This window comes from Pan paniscus, chromosome 23 (genome assembly GCF_029289425.2).
Source record: "Pan paniscus chromosome 23, NHGRI_mPanPan1-v2.0_pri, whole genome shotgun sequence".
NCBI classification, from domain to species: domain Eukaryota; kingdom Metazoa; phylum Chordata; class Mammalia; order Primates; family Hominidae; genus Pan; species Pan paniscus.
This window is the reverse complement of record NC_085927.1, coordinates 46,381,697-46,409,307: the sequence shown is the minus strand read 5'-3', so window position 1 is coordinate 46,409,307 and position 27,611 is coordinate 46,381,697. Positions and strand designations below refer to the sequence as shown.

The window sequence follows — 27,611 nt, the reverse complement described above, 5'->3', positions numbered from 1 at the left end:
AATATCAGCTACCCAGGAGGCTGAGGCAGGAGGGATGCTTGAGACTAGGAGTTCGAGGCTGCAGTGCACTACGATTGCGCTTGTGAATAGTCACTGCACTCCAGCCTGGGCAACGTAGTGAGAATCTGTCTCTCTAAAAAAAAAAAAGAGAGAGAGAGAGAGAGAGAGAAAGAGAGAAATTTATCAGGGATTAACCTCTCTTTAGATGACTGGAAATTTAGTGGCTTAAAACAGCAATACCATTTTATTGTCTCCCACAGTTCTGTGGGCTCAGTTGGGTGGTTCTTCTGTTCCGTATGATGTTAGCTGGGCCTGCAGTCATTCAGGGGCTCACCTGGGCTGCAGCAGCCAGGCTGGCTCATGCACATGGCTGGAGTCCATGCTGACTGTTGGCTGGGGGTTCAACTGGGCTGTTGAGCTGAACACCCCATTTCTCCCGCTGTGTCTCTCTATGTGATATGGGCTTCCCACAGCATACCAGCTGGGTTCCAGGTGGCAGGAAGGAGAAGCTGCCAGTCATCTGAAGGCCTCACCTCGGAAGCCTCAGTAAATTACCTCTGCCACATTCCATTGGCCAAAGCCAGGCCCAAGGCCCAGCCCACTTCCAGGAGGAGGAGAAATAGAGTCTATTTCTTGATGGGAATAGCAGCATACACAGGAGAGGCCAGGAAGCACTGGGAGTTGTCTTTGCAGACCGGCTACCACAACCCCTTTAAACAGAGCAGTCAGGGGAGGCCTCCCTAAGATGCTGACTTTCAGCAGAAATTTGAAGCGTAGGAAGGATGAGCCAGGCAGAAGCAGGGGATGGGAGAGAGCAGAGGGCTCCAGGCAGAGGGAACGGCACATGCAAAGCCTCTTTTTCTTTTTTTTTTTTTTTTTTTTTTGAGACGTAGTTTTTGCTCTTGTTGCCCAGGCTGGAGTGCAATGGCATGATCTCAGCTCACCACCACCTCTGCCTCCCGGGTTCAAGTGATTCTCCTGCCTCAGCCTCCCCGAGTAGCTGGTATTACAGGCTTGTGCCACTACTCCCAGCTAATTTTGTATTTTTAGTAAAGACCGGGTTTCTCTATGTTGGTCAGGCTGGTCTCGAACTCCTGACCTCAGGTGGTTCGCCTGCCTCGGCCTCCCAAAGTGCTGGGATTACAGGTGTGAGCCACCACGCCCAGCCACAAAGCCTCTTTTCTGAAGCAGGGAAAGAACCTGGCTTGTGAGAACATCTCAAAGATGACTCCAGTAGTTATCCTGGGTGAGCAAGGGGACAAGTGACACAGGATAAGGTGGAAGAGGTGAGCAGGGGTCAGTCCTCTAATCCTGGGGTCCCCAATCCCTGGGCCTTGGACCAGGGCCGCACAGCAGGAGGTGAGCAGCGGGTGATGGAGCATTACCACCTGAGCTCCACCTCCTGTCACATCAGCGGCAGCATTAGATACTCACAGGAGGATGAGTCCTACTGTGAACTGTGCATGAGAGAGATCTAGGTTGCCGGTTCCTTATGAGACTCTAACTAATGCCTGATGATGTGAGGAGAAACAGTTTCCCACCCAGTATGTGGAAAAATTGTCTTCCATGAAACTGATCCCTGGCGCCAAAAAGGTTGGGGACTGTTGCTCTAATCCAAAGGGAAGAACTTTGGGTTATATTCTAGGTGCAAGGAGAGCCACTGATCCAGACACAACAGGGAAAATCACCACTGGGCTTTCCATGCAAACTTCACCCAGCCAGAACCAGGGCTCAGGGCAAAACACTGTGGCAATGGCCCGATATAAGAAAGGCATTTTTCTTTCCTGAAGCTCATGATTTTATTTGAATTATTTACTTGCAGGCTGGGCACAGTGGCTCACATCTGTAATCCCAGCACTTGGGAGGCCAAAGCGGATGGATCACCTGAGGTCAGGAGTTCGAGACCAGCCTGGCCAACATGGTGAAACCCCATCTCTACTAAAAATACAAAAATTAGCCAGGCGTGGGCACCTGTAATCCCAGCTACTTGGGAGGCTGAGGCGGGAGAATCACTTAAACTCAGGAGGCGGAGGTTGCAGTGAGATCACGACATTGCACTCCAGCCTGGGTGACAGCAATATTCCATCTCAAAAGTAAATAAATAAATTAAATTAAATATAAAATGAATTATTTACTTGTAATTTGTAACCCATCCTTTTCCATTCAATTCAATTTCTATTTATTCAGCTTATTCTATGAGTAGAACAGCTTACAGTAAGACTCATGAATAAAAGGCTGTCAAAGGTAGAAGACCAAAACCATGGAAAGGAGAAGTAAGCAGTTTGACAAAAAGCACAAGCTTCCCGGCAAGCAAGGCAAAAAGGGAAACATCATACACTCTGTAGCTTTCACTGTCAAAGTCAACACTTCAGTTGCCGTGGAGAAGAAAATCTTTTTTCTTGATCTGATGGTCTCTGGGTAACAGAGAAAACATACATGAAACAGCAATTAACAATTCAGGGCTACAACTAGAGAAGGCCAAAAGAGTGCCCTAGAAAGAAGCTGGGATGGAAGTCTTCCAATCTTTGCATCTCAGAGCACTCACCCATTGAGAAAAAGCAGGAAAGGGCACGCAGGAGAGCAGGGACAGTGGAGTTGGAAAGGTCTGCATTTGAAGCCCTGCTCCACCCTTCACCAGCCGCATGACGCGCTCAAGAGATAGCTTCCCTCGGTCTTCATTTCCTCATCTGCAAAATGGGTTCAATAATCCCCGCATAGGGTTAGCTCAGAGGACACACTGGAATGAAAGCTCCTGGCATAGCAGCTGGTACGCAATAGGAGTAGTCACAACCACAGCTGGAATCTATTAAGCTCTCCCTTTGTGCCACGCATTAATTTAAGCACTGCATGTGTTAATGCTAAAGGCAACATTGTGAGATAGGTCTTATTATCCTCATTTTACAAATGAGGACATGGAGGCTCAGAGATGTTAAGATATGTGCCCAGGTTCACACAGCAGGAATATGGTGGAGCTGAGACAATAAGCCAGGTAGTCCATTGGCTGCAGAGCTCACCTCCTCACCGCCACACTAACCCACTTCTCCAATAGTGGTTTCCTTGCCCCCTTCTCTTTCCCTTCATCCCCCAATACACTGCTGAGTACTCACAGCTAACTGGAAGCAGCTCCCTCCGCAAAGCCAAAATCCCCGTCCCACTAGCTCATCTCACTCTCACCTCCTCCCCACCCTTTGCCTCTCTCCTTGACTGAGCTCTGTCCTCTGCAATTCATGAAAGCCAGAACTGAACTCCCCTCACAGGACAGCCCTTCAGAGTCCATTGCTTCTGCAGAAGGGCCTGGCAAAGGATTAACAGAGGTGAGATGTAAAGCTGGCCATGGAGAATGGGGAGGATTCTTCCCATGGGCTCCTTGAGGGCAGAGGCATGCCTCACTTATCACATGTGTGTGGTACGTGGCAAAGCCCAGTAATCTTATGAGTTGAATAAAGGTGAATTGAATTGAATTGAACTGAAGCGGATTGCAAAGTTGAATGGATGGAAGGTGGGTGGGTGGATGGATGAATGGATGGATGGATGATTGAATGGATGAATGGGGGGATGGATGGATGACAGATGAATGGATGGATGATTGAATGGATAGGTGGGTGGATGGATGGATGATTGGATGGATGGACAGGTGGATGGATGAATGGACAGGAGTGACCACTGCTGGCAGGGAATTCTGGTAACTGAAGGTACAGAGGTAGGAATGCCCAAGGTGTGTTGGAAAACACTGAATAAATTAGTGTGATTGGAGACGAGGACTCCTGCTAGGGAGATGCAGAAAAAGAATAAATACCCACACTCTCCCTCCTACAGGGAGAGGTGGAGGCACTGGCAGGTGCTGTACAAGTTGTGTGCTCCATGGCTGCTGGGAAGGGAGGCGTTAACAGCAGGATGGTTCCTGGCCAGCTGCAACCGGAGTGACACTGACAGATTACAGCGTGTCCTCCGCACTAATAACACTGCGGCGTCCTCCTCCTGCCATTCCCCAGCCAGCTCCAACTCCAGTGGATCAATACCAAAAGGCGCACACTGAAAATCCCCAGCCAACTCCCTCCCAGGCTTGGATGCTTCAAAGCACAGAACTGCAGAGTAGAAGGATCTCAGTGATTAGCTTATTTCCTGGGCTGGGCGCTCCCTGGGGCCAGGGATGGTGTCCTATTCACCTTGGCTTCCCTGCCCCATTACAGGACCAGGCAAGGACAGCCCTCTCCCAAAGTTTGCTGAGTGAAGGAATCTACCTCCTGGCCATTGCGAGTCCTCACAAACACATCTGTGTGGCTCGCAGTCCCTCAGCCTCTACTTGCATACCTCTAATGACAGGAGGCTCTCAACCTCCCCCAAGCAGCCAGAGCCTGCCTTTATTGGAAAGCTCTGATGATTAAAATCATCTTCTCTATTCTTTTCTTTTTTTAAATTTTTTATTTTTGAGATGGAGTCTTGCTCTGTCTCCCAGGCTGGAGTGCAGTGGCACGATCTCAGCTCACTGCAACCTCCGCCTCCCAGGTTCAAGCGATTCTTCTGCCTCAGCCTCCTGAGTAGCTGGGACTACAGGTGAGTGCCACCACGCCCGGCTAATTTTTGTATTTTTAGTAGAGACGGGGTTTCACCATATTGGCCAGGCTGGTCTCGAACTCCTGACCTCGTGATCCGCCTGTCTCAGCCTCCCAAAGTGCTGGGATTACAGGTGTGAGCCCCCGCGCCTGGCCCGTCTTCCCTATTCTGAATTAACCCCTCCTCTTTTATTTGTCCGTGGTCTTCTATTTCCCAATTTCTTCCTTTTCCCTGGACACCTCTTTCCTCCTCTCCCAAACCATCCGATATCCCAGTCCTCATTTCCTGGGGTACTGAAGTCAAATAATTAAGGGGAGGAAGAAGAGAATTAGCATTTATTAAGTACCTTCCCTAGTTGAGATAAGTCAGAAATATCCACGTGCCAGATGCAGTGGCTCATGCCTGTAATCCTAGCACTTTGAGAGGCTGAGTCGGGAGGATCACTTGCACCCAGGAGTTCAAGGTTGCAGTGAGCCAGGATCATGCCATTGCACTTCATCCTGGGCAAGAGAGTAAGATCCTGTCTAAAAAAACAACAACAAAAAAGCCTCATGTTATTCCTATCTCACAGATGGGGACTCTGAGGCTCAGAGAGGTTAAGAAACCCAGAATCACACAGCCACACAGGGGCAGAGCTGGGGCTGTGCCTTTCCAGACCCCAGGCACACAGGATGGATGTTTCCCACATCTTCTTGGCCTCAGATGAGTCTAGAAAGGACATAACTGGTCCCCTAATGCCCCGAGGGACTTGCTCGAGGTCACAAGAGCAAAGGGGTTGCCCAGATCGAGGCTCTTCCCCCACAGCTTGTTGCTTCCCTCCCTCTCCCCCACCCAAATAGCATTTCTCAGGGAAGAAAACCTGGGCTCCTTAGAAAAACAGCTGATTCTAGGAGTGGGGCAGGGAAAGAACGAGTGGAGGCGGGGGCATTTTGTTCTTCCAGGAAGCCAGGAAGTGAACAGACTATGGGGACTGGGGCACAGACTTAGGATCCTCAATGAGCCGTTTGTGCATCAAAAAGAATGGGAGGACACCAACTCATTATATATCAACTGGCTTCTAAAAGGGGAAGTGGGAACCAAGCAAAATAACATGTATTACATTGTATTACATATAACATGTAAAGTACACATATGCATGCATGTATAGGTGCCCATCCTGCCTGGGAGAGCTCTGCACACTGTGGACACTTGCTCAGATGCCGCCCTGAAAACCTCTGGGCAGGCATTCCAAGCCCCTAGCCCATCCCAGCCCGGCATCTCCCAAGCCTTTCCCTGCCTCTCCCTCTACAGTGAAGACCAACAGGGACGAGGGGCTTCCGTGCGGCGCTGACCTGCACAGATGCCTGGAGAGGAATTGGCTTGCCCAGAATCCCCACTGGGCACTGGGACCAGATCTCCCGGGCTCCTGAGCCCATGGCCTCCTTCCCAGCCCAGTCCACCCAGCTTCCTGGTTCGTGTGCATGGCCTGCTGAGCTGGAACTGCTCGAGAGTCAGCATGAGCCTTAGAGAGGCTGTCCCAAGCCAAGCCCGCAGGCTGCCTCTCTTCCTCTTACTGTGCCTTCTGCCCTGCCAAACGCCTGCCGGCTATGACAGCCCCGCAGCAGCCGCTCTCCTCTGCCTCGTCCCTGCTCTGTCTCTCACCAGGCCTCTGCAGTCCCCCTTTCCTGTCCCCATCTGATCACCTCACCCCCAGTCCAGGCCCACACCGTCACACTTGTGCACACAGACCTCTTGATGTCCACGTCCCTACCCCCTGCCATCCTCATCCCACCCTCCAAGCCCGCCCACCCTTTGTCCAAACCATCATTTAATGGTGACACTTGTCAGGCTCTCAGAAAAAGTCAAGATCTAAACCCACACTGGCTCTTCCCAAAGCCCCTGTTTGTAGTTAACAGGCACTTGTCTTGTCTTGCCTTTTGTGCTTATGTCTATATAAAACACCTCTCACAAAACAAACAGGCAAAGTCTCTAGAAAATAAAAAACACAAGAAAGTGTAAGAGTAGTCACCTCCGGGGAGGGAGGGAGGCCAAGGTGGGCAGATCACGAGGTCAGGAGTTCAAGACCAGCCTGACCAACATGGTGAAACCCTGTCTCTACTAAAAAATACAAAAAAATTAGCCAGACGTGGTGGCATGTGCCTGTAGTCCCAGCTACTCAGGAGGCTGAGACAGGAGAATCGCTTGAACCCGGGAGGCAGAGGTTGCAGTGAGCCAAGATCATCCCACTACACTCCAGCCTGGGCAACAGAGCGAGAATCCATCCCAAAAAAAAAAAAAGAAGAGCAACCTCACTTGGGACTTTTTGAGCCTTTTGAATTTTGTACCCCATCCGTGAAAAACCCATACACTTCAGCTTTAGTAAAGGTGACCATTAAAAAACAAAAAAGACAAGTCCTGACTCCACTAGTACCAGTTTTATGACCTTGGGAAAAACTTATGTCAGTATCCCAAGTCTCAGTTTACTCGTCTATAAAATGGGGATGATCACAGTACCTGCCTTGTAAGACAGACAATAAACCAGGGCCCAAGAAGTGCTTAGCACCACGAAATAGTCAAGGCCCAGTAAACATGAGTGATGGGCCTCTCTTTGCCCACCTTCTCCATGGAACTCTGAGCTCCTAGCAGAGCTCCCAGCATGGTGATTCCCTGACAAATACAAGATGCAACTCACAGTCCTCAGAATAGCTTTCAAGGCCCTCCCTGCTGGTACCACTGTCTTTCCTACTGCATCTGTTACCCATCCTCAAACACATGACTGACGCCCTTTGACAGCTCCTGCCCGTACACACCCCACTGCCCCTGATGCTTTCCTTCCCCCAGTCCTCATGCACCTTTCTTTGTCTGGTTATCTGCAAATTCATTTCATCCTTCAAATCCTGCAAAAGATCTCCTCCTCTTGTAGCCTTCACCCTGCACCACTAGACTTGGTTACCCCGTGGCACTCAGTACAGACTTCTGGGCAACTCAAACCAAACCGCATTGCTAGCTCTTTGCCCTCCATCTCCTTCACTGCTCTGGAAGCTCCAGGGGGACAGAGGCTGTGTTTGCATACCTGCATTCTTAATGCTTAGCATGTAACAGGCACTCAGAAAACGTTTGTTGAATGAATGAATGAATCATCCTGACCACTCAGCTACTTGGTGCCTTCAGGGGCTGAATTATGGTGAGTCATTCATGTCCTGCAAATGCTACACGGTGAAGGTAGTGACCTCCTCTCTTTGCAGTCTCCAGCCCAGAAGCCACCTCTCTCAGCCTGCACACCATCAGAGAGCCTTCCAGGAGCTGTTCGGCATTGCAGCCTACAGGGAATCCCCCTGCCTCTCCTCTCCCTGCCACAGAGGTCTGTGGAAGCCCTCAATCAGAAGTCGTGCTAGGAGTGGGGATGGAAAGACAAATAAGATACAATCCCGGCCCTCACTGATGAATAACAACCTGGAGGAGATAGATGCCTGGGTCGGCCTCATTCCATCCACCACCTGTAATTCATCAAATGCCTACCATGTGCCTCTCTCCCCCGTGCCTTTACATAAGTTCTATCACCCTCCGTGCCTCAGTTTCCTCCTCAAGTGGAACAGAAAGACCCACCTGATCTAACGCATCAGGACTGCTTGGCAGATAGAACCAGATAATCCACGTAAATTGCTCAATAAACTATGAAGCCCTGTACCGATGTTATTACGGCTATTATTAATATAGCTAAACATAACAGTATTGAATAACTGAAGCCCTCCCCGGAGCAATCACAGTCACTTGCACATAGTAGGTGTTTAATTGATCTTTGATGCGTTGAAATGCAGTCCGGGGGGCGGGGGGTGAGGGGTGGGTTGGGCCTGATTTTTCATGAGTTGTGGAGCAGCGCCATCATGTGGCCACAGTGAAGAACACACAGACCTTCTGGCAGAGTGCTTTGACGGACCCAACGGGGAGGGGCTGCTGAGGTCCTTTTAGGACAAATGCAAGGAAAAGTCCGTTTGACGCCACGGAGAAAGAAGTTTCTTCGCCCCTAGAGGTGGTACAGGCTCAGAGTATAAACAGAGGCAAAAAAGGTTTGAAACAGCATTGTGGATTATTTCTATCAAGGAGTTTTTGGGAGATATGAAGCACCCAGGGAACAACCCAACCACGTGGTCAAAGCCTGGTCTTGTCTGGTCCGGTCTGACCCTGTGGAAGGTGCTGTTTAATCTTCATCTCAGAAGACTTGAGATCAGGTGTGGTGGCTCACGCCTGTAATCCTGGCACTTTGAGAGGCCGAGGCGGGTGGATCACTTGAGGTGAGGGGTTCAAGACCAGCCTAGCCAACATGGTGAAACCCCGTCTCTACTAAAAATACAAAAATTAGCAGGAAATCGCTTGAACCCGGGAGGCGGAGGTTGCAGTGAGCCAAGACCGTGCCACTACACTCTAGCCTGGGCAACAGAGCCGGACTCCATCTTAAAAAAAAGAACAAGAATTGAACTTGGCTCTGCCACTCTGCCATACTCAAGCTGTGTGACCTTGAGTAGACTGTTGCCTTCTCTGAGCTCCAGTTGTCTCATCTGTGCAATGAGGTCATGATCCCTGCACCGGCCACCTCAAAGAGTCATTGCGAAGATCAAATGGCGTAAGAGAAGCATAAGTTCAGAAATGGTCAAGTGTTATACAAACACGATGGGTGGCAATCATTCTAATTTCCAATCACAGTAATAACGGGCATTGACTGAGCTCTACACTGTGCTAAACCCTTTCACACATAATCTCACTTAATTCCCACTAAACCTTACCAAATGTGTACTCTAAGAGGCCCATTTTGTAGATGAGGACATTGGAGTTTAGAGGAATTTGAAATCTTGTCCAACCAAAGTCACACTCAACTAATAAGGAGAAAAGTCAGGATTTGAACTCAGGACAGTGGGACCTCCTCAAAGTAGGAGAGTCTCAATAGTTCCAGCCACAGACATAGGATTTAAGGGGAGCCCCAGATAAGCAGGTAGGTGCCTTGAAGAAAACAAAAGAATTATTGACATTTCTTTTGCCCAGGAAATTCTGCTTCCTTCCCAACTTTACCCTAGTACTCGCTGTGACCTTGGAGCCTCCCAGGAGAGAGGAACCCTTGGGCTCTGCATCCAGGGCCCAGTTCACACCCAAAGTCAGAGAATCCCAAAGCATTCCCTTCCAGGGCCCAAGCCTGACCAAAGGCTATGCGTGCTCCTTTAAGGGACTGGCAAGGGCAAAGTGGGGGATGGATCCCTTTCAAGGTCACTGTTAAACAGATGGTAACAAAATCTCTTGGGAGAAGGTGGCTATTTGTCAACAGTCATAATGACCCTCAGGTATCTAGAGTCCTCTTGAGCTAATGAGATGTCTGAGATTGCCTCCTGTCCACTTTCCCAACGTTTGGCCCTCAGAACACTCCTTTGAGGTTAGAATCCTTAGCCCTACCTTACAGATGAGGAAACTGAGGTTCAAGGAAAGGAAGTGACTCATCTGAGGTCATACTGCAAGTAAATGGCAGAGACAGGACTCAAGTCTAAGATCCCAGAGTACAAATCCTCCTAACTCCCGAGGAATCCAGAGACAGGGGAGGTAGAGTGGCCCAGAACTGTTTCTGGTTGACAGCTCTGGTTCTAGGGAAAGTAGTCCAAAAAGGTTTCTGGTTGGTAATCCTAGTTCTAGCCCCACTTCTGCCATCAGCAGGCTGTGTGACCCGAGATAAGTCACTGGGCCTCAGTCACTTTATGCCAGAGATTCCTCGTGAGCTCTGACTTTGCGTCCTTTATTCATGTCCTTGAGCCATAAAGATGAGGCTGTTCAGCAGCATCTGCAGGTTTTATAGAGAAGCAGCTGTGACTTCGCCTCCCTTGGGAAGCTTTTCCTGACTGCCCAAGGCTGAGTTATTATTGCTCATTGTGCTCTCACAGCACCCACAGCATTGCATTGCAACTTATCAGCAAACTCCCACAGGCCCCAGCGGCAAACATGCATGACTATGAAGAAGTTTGAATCTGGTGCAATAGGGAGTAGTGGGGACTGAGGCAAAGTAGAGAGCCCCTGGCCAAGGGGGCAACTCCTATTCAGCTCCAGCTTCTTCTCGTATCGCAGGAAGGCCAGCCCGGTGTTGCCAGATCTTAAGAGAAGCCGAAAAACTAGATTTTTAGGTGAAATCTGCTTTTTAAACATAGACGCAAAATATATTTGATTAAGGACTTTATAGGTATTGCAGCCCCTGGATTAGCCACATCTACTTTCCCCATTAGACTCTGAGTTACTTGACTGGGCACAGTGGCTCACACCTGTAATCCCAGCACTTTGGGAGGCCGAGGCGGGTGGATCACTTGAGCTCAGGAGTTCAAGACCAGCCTGGCCAACATGGTGAAACCCTGTCTCTACTCAGAAATTACCCGGGTGTGGTGGCGGGCGCCTGTAATCCCAGCTACTCGGGAGGCTGAGGCAGGAGAATCGTTTGAACGTGGGAGGCAGAGGTTGCAGTGAGCCTAGATCGTGCCATTGCACTCCAGCCTGGGCGACAGAGTGAAACTCCATCTTAAAAAAAAAAAAATAGACTCTAGGTTACTTGATAGCATGGCAAGGTCTCCACCTGAACGCTGAGTGACCAACTCGGGGCCTGGTTCCTCACAAGTGACCAGTGATTGCTTTTTTTTTTTTTTTTTGAGACGGAGTCTCTCTCTGTCACCAAGGCTGGAGTGCAGTGGCATGATCTTGGCTCATTGCAAGCTTCGCCTCCCGGGTTCATGCCATTCTCCTGCCTCAGCCTCCCGAGTAGCTGGGACTACAGGCGCCCACCACCACACCCGGCTAATTTTTTGTATTTTTAGTAGAGACGAGGTTTCACCGTGTTAGCCAGGATGGTCTCGATCTTCTGACCTCGTGATCCACCTGCCTCGGCCTCCCAAAGTGCTGGGATTACAGACATGAGCCACCGTGCCCGGTCAGTGATTGCTTTTTAAATGTTGCAAGATCTTGCCCCAGCCAAAGCCCCTACTTCCAAGTTTCTGGTAACCAGAGTAACCCCACTGGCATGTATCAAGGGCTTATTTGCATGCCAGGCACTGCCTTAAGCATGTCACATATATAATCTGACCTAATTCTATTCTCCCTCCCTCCCGAAGTGGTACATGCTATGATTCCATCTATTTTACAGATGAAGAAGCTATGGCTCAAATGGTCACACAACTTGCCCAAGGTCACACAACAGTGGTAAAAATTTAAATCGCTGGAATTCAAATTCAGGCAGTCTGACTCCCCAGATGTCTGCTTGCATTACAGTGATGTCAGACTGCTCCATGAGACCACCTTAAATATCACCTTGCGGTCACTCAGCCCCAGCCACAAGGCTCTCCAGGCACCTGCCGGGGCAGTGGGAACCAAGGCATGTGGTATGAAGAGATGAGAGACCAGATGTGGTGGCTCATGCCTGTCATCTCAGCATTTTGGGAGGCTGAGGAGGGCGGATCACCTGAGGTCAGGAGTTTGAGACCAGCCTGGCCAACATGGCGAAACTCTGTCTCTACTAAAAAATACAAAAATCAGCTGGGCCTGGTGGCAGGCACCTGCAATCCCAGCTACTCGGGAGGCTGAGGTGGGGAGAATTGCTTGAACCCAGGAGATGGAGGTTGCGGTGAGCTGAAATCGCACCACTGCACTCCAGCCTAGGCAACAGAGAGAGACTCCGTCTCAAAAAAAAAAAAAAAAAAACAGAGATGAGAACAACACTGTGCTGCAGAAAGTGGGGGCCTGAGGTTCAGAGAGGGGCACCTACTAGCCCACAGCTGTGCGGCCAGATCGAGCCAAAATCAGTATTTATCTTTGGCCCTAAGACACCAAATCCCAGCTTCCAACAGAAGAAAACATATGGGGCAGAGAGAAGGAGCCAAGGAGAGGCCTGGTTATTGCTCATCCCATTGAAACAGTCAAACACTCTCTAAACTAGCTAAATGGTTCTGAAGGAAATGGGAATCTATTTTGTCTCCTGTCGCCAGGCCTGCAAATCCTGATATATCTCAGGCCACGGCAGCGAAGCGGATGGCTCAGCACTTGGAGACATGCCCACACGAGGCAGGAAGTAGGGTGGATGATTCAACAGGTACCTCTCTATTCTGAGAACTGGTCCTGTGATGGGTGAGTGTACATGCAGCTGAAATAAAAAATGATTTAGAATGTCGACCACTGGAATGCACAGCAAAGCCTCCCTTTCTTCCTGGGGGACTTGCGGCATTCTTTGGGGCTTTAATCTTTCCAGGTTTTCTAGTTCTGAAATTTTGCTGAGACAACAAGGTTCTTGGGAGGCTGGGGTGGGCTGGTGACTCAAAAGCTTCCTTTCCTGCTGGCACGTCCTCCAACAGGATGATAAAATGGCTGCCGTCCTACCTGGGACACCATGTTCCTTGCCCTCAGTCTTCCTCATCTGCAAAATGGGGGTAGTGATCTCTGCCTAACCGAGACAGAAAAGTTTGGTACAGGTAGCACAGCTCCACAATTTCTTATCTGAAATCCTCGCGGCTCAATGTGCTTTATCAATTTATGTATTTTATTTTATTTTATTTATTTTGAGACACAGTTTCACTCTGTCGCCCAGGCTGGAGTGCAGTGGCCCGATTTTGGCTCACTGTAACCTCCACCTCCTGGGTTCAAGCGATTCTCATGCCTCAGCCTCCCCCAGTAGCTGGGATTACAGGCACCCACCACCACGCCTGGCTAATTTTTGTATTTTAGTAGAGATGAGGTTTCACCCAGGCTGGTCTCAAACTACTGACTTCTGGTGAGCTGCCCCACGTGGGCTCCCAAAGTGCTGGGATTACAGGTCTGAAGCCACCACATCCGGCCTCAATGTGCTTTATAACTTGGAATTCTTTGGATTCCTGAAAGGTTTTCGAGTGGATCTACCGCATATCAGGTGACATGCCAGTGAGCTCTGGAGCAATATTCCATAAACCCTTTAATTTTTCTGCAGCAAAATGTATAAATATTCACGCTAAGTGGGACAAAATAAAGACTATAAATAACCTCACATCCAATTCATATCAGGTTTGCCATCAAATGCTTGCCCCAATCTCATGAAAAAGCTTTAGATTTTCAGAGCTTTAGGGGTTTGGGAATTGTGCATGGAGAGTGCCAGCTTTGGTTTCAGCCACACCTGGGTTTCCATTCCAAATGCACCCTGACCAGCTGGCTCACCTGGGGCAAGACATTCCTCTTCTCTGAGCCTCAGTGTTCTCGTCTATAAAATGGGATGATGATTCCTATGGTGCTTCTTAAAAGATAAGCAAGGAAACGCAAGTTGCCACTCTGGAAGAGAGGTTGGCCACACTGACCGGTCCCAATGAGGTGAATCCACCACAGGATATCCGGGATCTTTCTGCACACAAGGCGGTGGCAGACTCCCTTTGACCAAACTTACAAGGCTGATGCATAGCAGAAGATCCATTTATTATTGGAGAGCACAGTAAATACCCCACCAGCAGAATGGAGCACTTCCATCAGCCTAACCAGCACGTGCTTCCCTACAGCACAAGTTCCATGAGGATCCACGTTGTCACAGCACTGCTTGGTGGGAGGGAGTCAGAATAAACAACAGCATTAAGAAGCATTTATCGGCCAGGCACGGTGGCTCACGCCTGTAATCCCAGCACTTTGGGAGGCCGAGGCGGGCGGATCATGAGGTCAGGAATTCGAGACCAGCCTGACCAACGTGGTGAAACCCCATCTCTACTAAAAATACAAAAATTAGCCAGGCATGGTGGCAGGCACCTGTAATCCCAGCTACTCGGGAGGCTGAGGCATAAGAATCACTTGAACCTGGGAGGCAGAGGTTGCAGTGAGCCAAGATTGCACCACTGCACTCCAGCCTGGGTGACACAGCCAGACTCCATCTCAAAAAAAAAAAAAAAAAAAAAGCGTTTATCACGGAGCAGCTTGAAGTCCCCTCTGTTTTGGGAGGACAGTCTTACCCAGGAAATGGGGATGATGCTTGGGCCAGTGCAACCAAGAACCTGTGCCCTGGACAATGCCAGCCCTGGCTCTGTGACCATCCCCTTCCTAAATGTCCCCTACTGAGGGACACTTCCATTCACTGTTTCTCCAAAGTTGCAAGGTAACTGACCAGGTTCCCCTTGGTAAACTAGGATCGTATTCCAGGCCTCCCCCTCTGAGCCAGACTCCCTCAGAAACTTTGCCTGGCATTGATGTACCCCACACTCTTCAGTCACGTTTGCAGATAACCAAACTGATGACTCTTAGAAAAGGCCAGTCTGCATCCATGGCAGAGTTCACACCCCTAAGATGGCCACGACAATACCTCCCACTCCACATACTTGTTCCATAACTTTGTGCCTTACCCAGCAAGAAATTCAGTCTCTGTCCTCCCTCGCCCTTGACTCTAGGCAGGCTTGTGACTCACTTGGAACCAACAAGTTACAGGGATGGGAGAGATGCTGTATAACTTCGGAGGCTAGATCACAGAAGGCAGCATGGCTTCCAGCTTGTTCGCCAGAATACTTGCTCTGAACTCCCCACATGGACTCACTACAGAATGACCCTGAGACTAAATGGAAAGAGAGAAAAACAGAAGCTCCACCCACACCAAACTATAACGCATGAGAGACCCCAGGTCAGAACCACCCAGCCAAGCCCTCTCCCAATTCCTGACCCACAGAAACTAAGAGATATAATAAAAAGACTGTTGTTGTTTTAAGCCACTAAATTTTGGTGTGATTGGTTACACAGCAACAGATAATCAGTAATAGAGGACCATTTTACTTCCCTTCTGCCTAGGGTGACCATACCTCCCAGTTTAAGTGAGACAATCCCAGGGCATAATTATTGATAGTAATCCCTTCGTCACCCCCAAAGTGTCCCAAATTTGAATGGTAAGTCATATGGTCACCCTACATTTGGCCAAGTTCTCAGAACACACTTTAGATTCTGGCAACAACTCTTCACTCACAGCCTAGAATAATCGAAATGCATGAGGTACCTAGCACAGTGTGTTGAAGAAATCAATACTGGTTCCTTCTCTTTCTCCTAATTCTGTTCTCTCTGAATGCTCAGCAGTATTTTACCAAGAGATGGCTTCGGGCGCAGTGGCTCATGCCTGTAATCCCAGCACTTTCGAAGGCCGAGTCAGGTGGATCACCTGAGGTCAGGAGTTCAAGACCAGCCTGACCAACATGGTGAAACCTCATCTCTACTAAAAATACAACAATTTGCCAGGCATGGTGGCGGGCACCTGTAATCCCAGCTACTCGGGAGGCTGAGGCAGGAGAATCATTTGAACCGGGAGATGGAGGTTGCAGTGAGCCAAGATCTTGCCACTGCACTCCAGCCTAGGCAACACAGCGAGACTCTGTCTCAAAAAAATAAAATAAAATAAAAAGGAGATGGCTTCAGGAGCAGGCTCAGTCCCCTCACAGTCCCTGGAACACTCTCCCCCAACAAAACCTGCATCCTCCTGAAAGCAGAGTACCTGCTACACAGACACAGCTCCCAGGCAAGTCCAGGGCTACCCCCTTCACAGATGGCTCTCAGTAAGCCTGTCCCATGGGGAAATTCTGGAGCTGCCGCTGGTATTCAAGATGGGAAGGCTCTGAATTCCTTAGAGAGAGCAGGCAAGAGACAGAGGAGGGGCGAGACAACCCTGCAACCGTCTTTTTATTATCTCTCTTGGTTTCTGTGGGACAGGAATTTGGGGTGGGCTTGGCTGGATGGTTCTGCCTTGGGGCCTCTCGGGCCTCTCAGAAAGGCCTTCTTCACCACCCCTGTAAGGGATGGAAGCTTCTGAGTCCACAAAACTGTTCTCAAATCCTGGCTCCATCATTTACTCACTGGGCCAAGTACTCAACGACTCTGAGCCTCTTTCTCCCCACCTGCATGAATGGGAGAGTCCATGGCAATTTCAAGGAACTTTTAGAAAAGAATCAAAGAAGTAATTTTTTTTGTTGTTTTTGTTTTTTTCAGAGAGGTAATTATTTCTATAAAGCCCATAGCACAGTGCCTAGCATAAAGTAAGCACTCAATGAATGTTATTTTCTTTTTTAAGACACAGGAGCTTACTACCAGAAAATGTACCTGTCTTACCTGGAAGGGACAGAACAGTACAACAAGAAAGGCCAATGGGCCAGTTACGGTGGCTCACACCTGTAATCCCAGCACTTTGGGAGGCCGAGGGGGGGTGGATAACATGAGTTTAGGAGTTCGAGAACAGCCTAGCCAACATGGCGAAACCCCGTCTCTACTAAAAATACAAAAATTAGCCAGGCGTGGTGGCGCAGGCCTGTAATTCCAGCTACTCCGGAGCCTGAGGCAGGAGAATTGCCTGAACCCTGGAGACAGAGGTTGCAGTGAGCCAAGATCGAACCACTGCACTCCAGCCTGGGTAACAGAGGGAGACGCTGTCTCAAAAACTAAAAAGGCCAATCAGAAAACAGAAATAACGGTGTATCTCACTTCTAGACACAGACATATGGGGATGTATGTATATGGAGGGCCTGGCAGGCACCTGTAGTCCCCCTTTTTCAGTTTAGAAAACATTTCTGTCCTGCAGGCCGGGTGCTGTGTGCGCCGCGATCCACATTTGCAGGACCAGGGATGTTGTGCTGCTCTCCAATGAGGCAGTCACCGAGTCTGTCTACTGCAGCCCTTTCTGAACCTCTGGCTGTCTGGACGCTCCATTGTGCTCCTTACCAAGATGAAGTGCATCTTGGTGGCCACTGAGGGTGCAGAGGTCCTCTTCTACTGGACGGATGAGGAGTTTGAAGAGAGTCTCCAGCTGAAGTTCGGGCAGTCAGAGAATGAGGAAGAAGAGCTCCCTGCCCTAGAGGACCAGCTCAGCCCCCTCCTAGCCCCGGTCATCATCTCCTCCATGACGATGCTGGAGAAGCTCTCGGACACCTACACCTGCTTCTCCATGGAAAACAGCAACTCCCTGTATGTCCTTCACCTGTTTGGAGAATGCCTGTTCACTGCCATCAATGGCGACCACACCAAGAGCGAGGGGGACCTGCAGCGGAAGCTGTACGTGCTCGAGGCATTTCTCAAATGCACAAACATTGTTTCATGAGTCATTTTAGCCCAGATAGGTCATGGTTTCAGTGGCAAATGCTGCAGGTGGTAGATGCCTGTTACATCAACCACATTGGCCAGTGCAGACCTTGCCAGCATCCGAGATGGCTGCAACCCTGTGTAGGGCCCTGATGATAGACCAGACCTTTCTGTGTTCAGTGGCCTCTGTGTGAGAAGCTTAAGCACCACCCTCGCTCTCTCTAGCTGGCTTTATATGACATGTGTTTGTGTGACAGAGATTGAAGAGTGAGGTGATTTGCTCAGCTGCCTGCCTTCTGGCTCCGTGCCTATCCCACCCCACTCCACAGCTAGAGCTGGGCCAGAAACCCGACCCGCTTTCCCAGCTGTGTGGGCAGGTCACATGGGCTCACCTGGCTCTAACACTGAGCTGGGACTCTGGTCCTTTTGTTGGGTGTGGGAGAGACCAGCTTTCTCGTGGTCTCTCCCGCCCTCTCTGGCTCTGCCCTCAGGCTGCGGCCCCCAGACCTGGGGCAGCGTGTCCAGCTGTGGGAGCACTTTCAGAGCCTGCTGTGGACCTATAGCCGCCTGCGGGAGCAGGAACAGTGCTTCGCCATGGAGGTGATTACTGGGCGCAGGAGTCCTCAGGACTTGGAGCTGTCAGGTCAGAGGCGGCCTCCAGCTTTAAGACCATGTTTTAACCCTAATGAGTGAAGGCACAAGCAGCCCCTGAAACTCGTGTATTCAGACAGAGTTGTTCTTTCTGGCCATATGGAGGGTTGGGTACTCTGATGGGCTTTCCCATGGTAAAACAGCTCGTTCCTGGATAATACAGACTTTTAATGTAATTTTTGAGTTCACTGTAAATTACAGAAATCTTTGAAGACAGTTCCTTCAACCCTCCCCTCCTCCTCCCACAAAATTATATTGAGCTGGAACAGGAGGGGAAAGCAGTGGAGAAGAACACAGCGCTAAAGGTAAGATTGCCCTGACTGCAAATGATACCAGCACTACAGGCAGTAAACAGCCTTAGGCCAGCAGCAGCATAGTAAAGCTGAGCCTGCAACTCTAGTTTAAGCCCAGCCCCAAAAAGTTAAAGTGGCTGCTGGTCCTTTTATAAGGCATAGTCAATAAAAAACTAAAAAATTAAAAATAAAAACTAAAGTGGCTGCTGGTCGGTAGCACTCCTTGGCTTCCTAAAGAGGTAAACCAAATTATCTTGCAAGCAGTGGTTTTCATACGCCAGTGTGTGTCAGAATCTTCTATAGGGCTTGTCAAATACAGGTTACTGGGCCTCACTTTCAGCATTTCTCATTTAGCAAGTCTGGGATGGGGGCTCTAGAACTTGCATTTTTTTTTTTTTTTTGAGACGGAGTCTCACTGTGTCGCCCAGGCTGGAGTGCAGTAGAGCGATCTCTGCTCACCGCGACCTTCCGGGTTCAAGTGATTCTCCTGCCTCAGCTTCTCGAGTAGCTGGGATTACAGGCATATGCCACTACGCCTGGCTAATTTTTGTGTTTTTAGTAGAGATGGGGTTTCACTATGTTGGTAAGGCTGGTCTCGAACTCCTGACCTCATGATCCACCCACCTCAGCCTCCCAAAGTGCTGGGATTACAGGCGTGTGCCACCGTGCCCAGCCCTAGAACTTGCATTTCTAAAAATTCCCAGGTGCTGTTTATTGTGCTGGTCCAGGAACCACACTTTGAAAACCACTGCTAAAGTAGGACAGGTTAAGATCGAACAAATGTGAACTCACAACTGAAGAAAATCAGATACAGAAGAAAATAAGCCACCATGAGTGAGAGTCAGGAAAATCAATCACCAGCAGATTTAGATCCCAAGGCACTTGATACATTGGAACTATTCGGTATGGAATATAAAATAACTATGAAATATTTAAAGATATGAAATGTAGAATCACAAAACGAGATAAGTAGAAGAAACTCTAAATTGACCAGGCTAATTTGAAAAAGAACCCATACAGATATTTTAGAAATGAAAACATAGTTGTTAAAATGAAAACTCAAGGGATGTGTTAAATAGCAGATGAGACATAGCTAGAGGGAGAATTAATGAGCTGGAAAATAGATCTGAAGGAATCCATTCTCGCACCCCCACTCATTCACTCTTCCAATAAACATATAGTACCTATTATATGCTAAGAGGTGTGCCAGGCCTTGGGAATAAAGAGATGAATAAAGACATATTCACTGCCCTTGAGGAGAAATCAGCCATGTATATACTAAAAGATATAATAAAGAATCCTGGGTGCCATATTGGGTTTTTCATCAAAAGCCATGGTGGCACAAGAGATGGAGTGGTTAACTCTTTTTGGGACATTAGGAAAGACTTCTTGTAGGAGGTGACCTAATGCCATTAGTATAAAATCCAAACTCCTTCCCAAGCCTACCAGGCCCTGAGTGATCTATCACTGCCTGTCCCACTCCAGCTTCATCTCATTCCTCTCTTGTCCACGCTTACTAAGTGCTAGTTTCATGAAACGTCTTTAAGTTTCAGGAAAACTCTATATTTAGATCTGTCCAATATAATAGTCATTAGCTACATGTGGCTGTTGAACATTTGAAATATAGCTAGTGCAAATTGAGTTATGCTATGCATGTGAAATATATACCAGATTTTGGTAACTTAGCACAAAAAGAATGTAAAACATTCCCATTAATAAAGCTTTTATATCATATGGTGATAATATTTTGGATATATGGAGTAAAATGAAATATATCATTAAAATTAAAAAATTTTTAAAAAGAAAAAAAACATTTCTGCCATCATTCCTTTGGTTGGAATGGAAGCCCTTTGAAAGCAAGAATCTCACATTATTGATCATAAATACAACAGGTCTGCTGCCAAGGAGTGGTCCTCATTAATGCCAGTTAATCTCATACCAATTTTTTTTTTTTTTTTTTAGACAGACTCTCACTCTGTCACCCAGGCTGGAGTGCAGTGGTGTGATCTTGGCTCACTGCAACCTCCACTTACGAGATTCAAGCAATTCTCCTGCCTCAGCCTCCCCAGTAGCTGGGATTACAGGCACCCATCACCACGCCTGGCTAATTTCTGTATTTTTAGTAGAGATGAGGTTCCACCATGTTGGCCAGGCTGATCTCAAACTCCCGACCTCAGGTGATCCACCTGCCTTGGCCTCCCAAAGTGCTGGGACTACAGGCATGAGACACCACACCTGGCCCTCCAATTTTGATTCTTTTTTTTTTTTTTTTTTTTTTTTTTTGAGATGGAGTTTCGCTCTTGCAGCCTAGGCTGGAGTCCAGTGGTGCGATCTCGGCTCACTGCAACCTCCGCCTCCCAGGTAGCTGGGATCACAGGGTGCCTTCCACCACACCTGGCTAATTTTTGTTTTTTTAGTAGAAGATTTCACCATTTTGGCCAGGCTGGTCTCAAACTCCTGACCTCAGGTGATCTGCCCGCCTTGGCCTCTCAAAGTGCTGGGATTACAGGCATGAGACACCACCACTGGCCAGATTCTTTTATTCATTAACTCAGTCAATGAGTACCTACTTAAGCACCTACTCTATGCCAGTGATACGCTTTGGCTGTGTCCTCACCAAAATCTCATCTTGAATTCCCATGTGCTGTGAGAGGGATCCAGTTGGAGGTAATTGAATCATGGGGGCAGGTCTTTCCCATGCTGTTCTCATGATAGTGAATAAGTCTCACAAGATCTGACAATTTTAAAAGGGGGAGTTCCCCTACACAAGCGCTCTCTCTTTGCCTGCTACCATCCATGTAAAATGTGACTTGCTCCTCCTTGCCTTCTGCCATGATTGTGAGGCCTCCCTAGCCATGTGGAACTGTAAGTCCATTAAACCTCTTTCTTCTGTAAATTTCCCAGTCTTCAGTATGTCTTTATCAGCAGCATGAAAATGAACTAATACAATCACCTATTTTAGAAATGATGGTCAGAAAAGACCTGCATAAGGAGTTAACTCTCGAGCAGAGGCATAGATGATGAGACCAATTCAACTACCAGGAAACCTGGGGGAAGAGTGTGCCATGCAGAAAGAACGTCAAGTCCAGAGGCCCTGCTGAGATGGAAAGAAGGCTGGTGGGCTGGGCACAGTGGCTCACGCCTGTAATCCCAGCACTTTGGGAGGCCAAGGTGGATGGATCACTGGAGGTCAGGAGTTTGAGATCAGCCTGGCCAACATGATGAATCCCCGTCTCTACTAAAATACAAAAACTAGCCTGGTGTGGTGGCACACACCTGTAGTTCCAGCTACTTGGGAGGCTGAGGCAAGAGAATCACTTGAACCCGAGGCAGAGGTTGCAGTGAGCCAAGATCACACCACTGCACTCCAGGCTGGACAACAGAGCTAGACTCTATTTCAAAAAAAAAAAAAAGAAAAAGAAAGAAGTTCAGTGTATTTAAGGCACAAGAAGAATATGGTGGCTAGAGGTAGACCAGTAGCCAGGTGAGGTGGCTTACACCTGTAATCCCAGCATATTGGGAGGCCAAAGGCTGGAGGATGGCTTAAGCCCAGGAGTTCCAGACCAGCCGAGGCAACATAGTGAGACCCCATTTCTACAAAAAATTAAAAATTAGCCGGGAGTGGCAGCATGAGCCTCTAGTCCCACCTACTCGGAGGCTGAGGTGGAAGGATTGCTTGAGCCCAAAAGGTCAAGACTGCAGTGAGCCATGATCACACCACTGCACTCCAGCCTGGACAACAGAGCAAAACCCTGTCTCAAAGAAATAAAAATTTAAAAAATAACAAAGGTAGACAGTGACCACACAGGCCACAAAAAGATATTCATATTTCCCTCTAAGCATATAATGGGAAGCTAGTAGAAGGTTGTGGACAGATTCCTTTGACCACCATATAGAGAAGAAACCCTAGAGCAGCAAGAGTGTATCCAAGCGTGATGTGAAATGGGGATAAAAAGTGATAGCATTCGGCTGGGCACAGAGGCTCACGCCTGTAATCCCAGCACTTTGGGAGGCCGAGGCGGGTGGATCACAAGGTCAAGAGTTCGAGACCAGCCTGACCAACATGGAGAAACCCCATCTCTTCTAAAGATACAAAAAATTAGGCAGGTGTGGTGGCACACGCCTGTAATCCCAGCTACTTGGGAGGCTGAGGCAGGAGAATTGCTTGAACCTGGGAGGCGGAGGTTGCAGTGAGCTGAGATTGCGCCACTGCACACCAGCCTGGGTGACAGGGCAAGACTCTTGTCTCAAAAAAAAAAAAAAAAAAGTGATAGCATTCAAGATGCATTGTGCAAGTAGAATAAAGAGAACATAGTGAAGAACTAAATGTGGGAGGGAAGGAAAAACGAACTACCAATGATGACTACAAGGCTTTCCACTGGGCACAATTCACCAGACACCATTAACAAAAATTAGGAAAAAAAAAAATGAGCAGTTGGGAGAGAGCTTATGGAAATAGGTGCTGCTATTAGCATTCTCATTTTTCAGATGAATAAGCAGGTTTAGAGAGGTTGAATAGGCCAGGTGCGGTGGCTCACGCCTGTAATCCCAGCACTTTGAGAGGCTGAGGCGGGTGGATCACAAGGTCAGGAGTTCGAGACCAGCCTGACCAACATGGTGAAACCCCGTCTTTACTAACAGTACAAAAAATTAGCCGGACATGGTGGTGGGCACCTGTAATCCCAGCTACTTGGGAGGCTGAGGCAGATAATTGCTTGAACCTGGGAGGCAGAGGTTGCAGCGAGCCGAGATCTCGCCACTGCACTCCAGCCTGGGCAACAGAGCGAGACTCTGTCTCAAAAAAAAAAAAAAAAAAAAGAGGTTGAATAACCTGTCCAAGTTCACCCAAATGATAAGTGGAATTACTAAGTCCTTTCACACACATTTATTTTCACCCTCACAGCGCCCTCTAATTATCATTTTCAATTTACAAATAAGGAAACAAGGCAAGGAATGTGAAGGCCACACATAGCTATCAAGTGGCGGAGCTGGCTGGGCACAGTGGCTTATGCCTGTAATCCCAACACTTTGGGAGGCCGAGGCGGGGGAATCACAAGGTCAAGGGATTGAGACCATCCCAGCCAACATGGTGAAACCCGGTCTCTACTAAAAATACAAAAATTAGCTGGGCATGGTGGCGCATGCCTGTGTTCCCAGCTACTCAGGAGGCTGAGACAGGAGAATCACTTGAACCAGGGAGGTGGAGGTTGCAGTGAGCTGAGATCGCGCCACTGCACTCCCGCCTGGCAACAGAGCGACACTCTGTCTCAAAAAAAAAAGAAAAGAAAAGAAAAGAAAAAGAATGTGGCAGAGCCTAGACATCAGGTATATTTTCTAATAAAGGAGACATGCTAGGCGGCTAAGGAAACCTATGTCAGGTAGAAAGGATCTGAGGTTTGAATAAAGTCATGCCCTCAGATTATCTTTCATTGTTTTAAAATTCCGAAAGAAAGACACCAGGAGGAACTCCATAGCCTGGGAGTTGCTGAGAGGACAGCACTGTTATCTACTGTAGTAAAGCAGTTCCTGAGTCGTCACTTCAGAATCACAGCTAATGCGGAGCTCTTGGGCTCCAGCATAAACATATCCGTATAATCTATCAAAATGAGACCCAGAATCTGAATTTTTAAAAATACTATCCTGGTCAGGTGTGGTGGCTCACGCCCGTAATCCCAGCACTTTGGGAGACCGAGACAGGAGGACTGCTTGAGCCCAGGAGTTCGAGACTAGCCTTGGCAACATGATGAGACTTCGTCTCCACAGAAGTTTTTTTTTTTTAATTAGCCAGGCAGCCGGACGCAGTGGCTCACGCCTGTAATCCTAGCACTTTGGGAGGCCGAGGTGGGTAGATCACCTGAGGTCAGGAGTTCGAGACCAGCCTGGTCAGCAAGGTGAAACCCCGTCTCTACTAAAAGGAAAATTAGCCAGGCATGTTGGTACACGCCTGCAATCCCAGCTACTCGGGAGACTGAAGCAGGAGAATCACCTGAACCTGGGATGCGGAGGTTGCAGTGAACTGAGATAGCGCCACTGCACTCCACTCCAGCCTGGAAGACAGAGCAAGACTCCATCTAAAAAAAAAAATTAGCCAGGCATGGTGGCATGCACCTGTAGCCTCAGCTGCTCCGGACGCTAAGGCGAGAGGACCACTTTAGACCAGGAGTTAAAGACCAGTCCGGGCAACATAGTGAGACGCTGTCTCTACAAAATTTTTAAAAATTATTAGCTGGCCGGGTACGGTGACTCATGCCTGTAACCCTAGCCCCAGTGGGTGGACCGTTGAGCTCAGGAGTTTGAGACCAGCCTGAGCAACATAGCAAAACCCCATCTCTACCAAAAATACAAAAATTAGGCAGGCGTGGTGGTGCGTGCCTGTGTACACCCAACGACTCGGGAGGCTGAACTGGGAGGATCGCTTGTACCTGAGAAGTCGAGGGTGCAATAAGCCGTGATCCTGCCACTACATTTCAGTCTGGGCGACAGAGCGAAACCCTGTCTCAAAAAATAAATAAAAATAAAAACAGTGTTCCAGAAATCTCTGTCCTACAATTAAGTTTGAGAACTGTGGAAGTATGGTTTGAACTCTGGCGGTTAGAACCCTAAACTAACAGTCTGATCTAGGCAGGTCACTTGGCACTTCTGAGCCTCAGTTTCCACAACTATAAAGGCGAAGGGGTAACAATAAGGTCCGCCTAAGACCCCGACCGACCTCCCCTGCGCTGAGTTTCACACTAAGCAGGCAGGTAGAACAGGCAGGGAGTCGTGGGTGACGGTGGGATACATGGGGGCTGAGGCGCGCCGCGAAGCATTGTGGGACACAGAAGGACGCCAGCCACTCACCGCCTCGAGCTTCGATTGCGCTACCGCAAGTTTCAGTGATGATTGGGCGTCCCCGGATACCGCCTGACGTAGTACCAATCACACCTCTCGCGTCTCGACGCCTCGGAGGCTAATGAGGACGCCTGGCGAAACGCAATAACGGATTTCCGGGTGGACCTTCGCTTTACGGCTCGTGAGTTCTTCCGCCCAACCCAGAGGAAGCGGAAGAGCAGTTTACGACAGCGCCAGTCGTGTTTACGGCGGCGCCCGCTGCGCGCGCATGTTTCCTCTTTTCCTGGTTTCTCAAGAGTGCTGCTGCTAACGCGGTCCCCGGCACGCACCATCTGTTGCCATCCCGGCCGGCCGAGGCCGTTACAGGTGAGCGGCGTGTTTCATAGGTTCCTGCGGCCCTCCGGAGCCGGTTCGGACTAGGTCCAGCCTTCGGGGGCCTCCCGGAAGAGACCTCTCTTAGTCCCTTCCTGCTGTTGCCGTCCCTCCGCTGGGCGGGGCAGGAATCCACTTTCGGGGGCCCCACGTCCCGCACGCTACTGAACGCGGGACACGACCTTGTGGGTGAGGTCCCTGGCCCTAGGCCCTGCTCAGTGCCCATGAGCTGGGTGAATTTGATTGTCACTTAACTCATCTGGGTTAAGACGGAGGGGTAACAACAAAGTCTTTCTGAAGTGGCCGAAAACTCCCTGACTTTTTGAGTGAGGTCTTAGGGGTACCAGGCTGAGCGGTGTTTGGCCCCTGTTCTTAGGAATTCACAGTGCATAGGTTACCTTCCCTTTTTTGTGAAACTGGAGGCTAGGATAGAGAAGTAGATTTGATCTCTGATCTTAAATCTACCCCACCCCCTGTTCAGCGATGGACGGCTTATGATCTGTAGTGGCCTGCCAACCACAGAGCCCCTTCTGAGTGCCCTCTTGGAACCTCCCTATCCTGCCCCTGTGACTAGTACAGCTGTTACTTCGTTTTTGCTGAGCGGCTCAGTTTCTCCTCCTGGTTCCGCTCTGCTCTTAAAAAAAAAAAAAAAAATTTATTAAAGCCAGGGTATCTCACCCCTGGCTTTCCAGGGAGGTGATGCAGGTCGAGCCTCGGGCCTCTTCCCTTCTTGAGCTTCTGACAGAACCCGATTTTTTAAAGTGTGTTTTGAGACTCGTTGTCTTGGTATTATTGTGTACGGTCTCAAACCTCTGATCTTTGCGGGCTGCTGCCCAGCTGTAATATAATGGAAAGAAGGCTGGACTGACAGCAGGCAACCCTGGAAATCAAATCTGTTTTGAAATGATGAGGTCAGCTGCTTGAGTAGGCTGAGCTTCAAATTTTTGCCTCTAAAGTGGGGGTGGGGGGGTGGTCAATGGTGTTAAATTATCTGGCGTAGGGCCTAACACGTAGGAGCTCAGCAATATTTATTTAATACGAATTGTTCTGAGACCACCACCCTTTTTCTTCTGTCCTCTTCCTATAGTTTCTATTAGAAAGATGAAACTTCTAGGTTCATCCTGTGTTGCTGTCACCCAAATGTCATCTCTGAAGGAAGCCTCAATCTCCCCAGCATGGGGCTTTGAGGAGAGTTTACTAAGTTCAGCATACCTGTTCTTTTGATTGCTCTCCAGCCTCCAAGAAACATTTGATTTTTGTTTTTTTGAGACGGAGTCTTGCTCTGTTGCCCAGGCTGGAGTGTAATGGCAGGATCTTGGCTCACTGCAACCTCCGCCTCCTGGGTTCAAGCGACTCTCCTGCCTCAGCCTCCTGAGTAGCTGGTATTACAGGTGCCCGCCACCACGCCCAGCTAATTTTTGTATTTTTAGTAGAGACTGGGTTTCACCATGTTGACCAGGCTGGTCTCGAACTGCTGACCTCGTGATCCGCCCACCTCGGCCTCTCAAAGTGCTGGGATTACAGGCGTGAGCCACCGCGCCCGGCCTCCAAGAAATACTTGTGTAGTGAATTTTCCTCTAGGAACTCGCCTTCTAAGCATTTTCAGAAGGTTACAACGGAAGATAAATGCATAGGTTTTTTTATAGGAAGTGTCGGGCAGCCATCTGCTATAGAGCGCCGGTTTTTTAATTCCCGAGAGGGCTATAGCATTATGCAGAGTGCAGACTCTGGGGTCAGACTGCTTTGGTTCACATTTTTAATCCACTAGCATTTCAACTTTGGGCAATTTCTTCATTTCTCTGTGCTTTGGTTTTCTTATCTGGAGAGTGCGGATAACATTGGCTTCTACCTCACAGGATTGTTGGCAGGACTGTATGA

At 48.9% G+C, this 27,611-nt stretch overlaps 2 protein-coding genes and 1 long non-coding RNA gene across 6 annotated transcripts in view; 2 read left to right on the top strand and 1 right to left on the bottom strand.

The window, feature by feature from the left end:
- Positions 1-2,239: 2,239 nt before the first annotated feature.
- On the bottom strand, positions 2,240-25,506 carry LOC117977376 (uncharacterized). The gene is made up of 3 exons (XR_004668512.3): positions 25,371-25,506; positions 2,546-2,687; positions 2,240-2,414 (listed from the first exon to the last, which is right to left on the bottom strand). It is a non-coding gene; the product is annotated as an uncharacterized LOC117977376 (long non-coding RNA).
- LOC100967691 (BLOC-3 complex member HPS1-like) lies at positions 17,219-18,294 on the top strand. The gene is made up of 2 exons (XM_034948316.2): positions 17,219-17,596; positions 18,031-18,294. The coding sequence occupies exons 1-2, from the start codon at positions 17,234-17,236 to the stop codon at positions 18,277-18,279; spliced, it is 612 nt and encodes a 203-aa protein (XP_034804207.1). The 5' UTR covers positions 17,219-17,233; the 3' UTR covers positions 18,280-18,294.
- The window catches only part of EIF3D (eukaryotic translation initiation factor 3 subunit D), an 18,677-nt gene continuing 16,396 nt past the window's right edge, over positions 25,331-27,611 (top strand). For 2 of the 4 annotated variants that reach the window (XM_055105543.2, XM_055105542.2), the window contains exon 1: positions 25,721-25,922. The gene's annotated coding sequence lies outside the window, so the exon portion shown is untranslated. Of the gene's footprint in view, positions 25,923-27,611 lie in introns of all 4 variants that reach the window. The other 2 variants (XM_008975012.6, XM_008975011.4) reach the window with 2 other exon arrangements.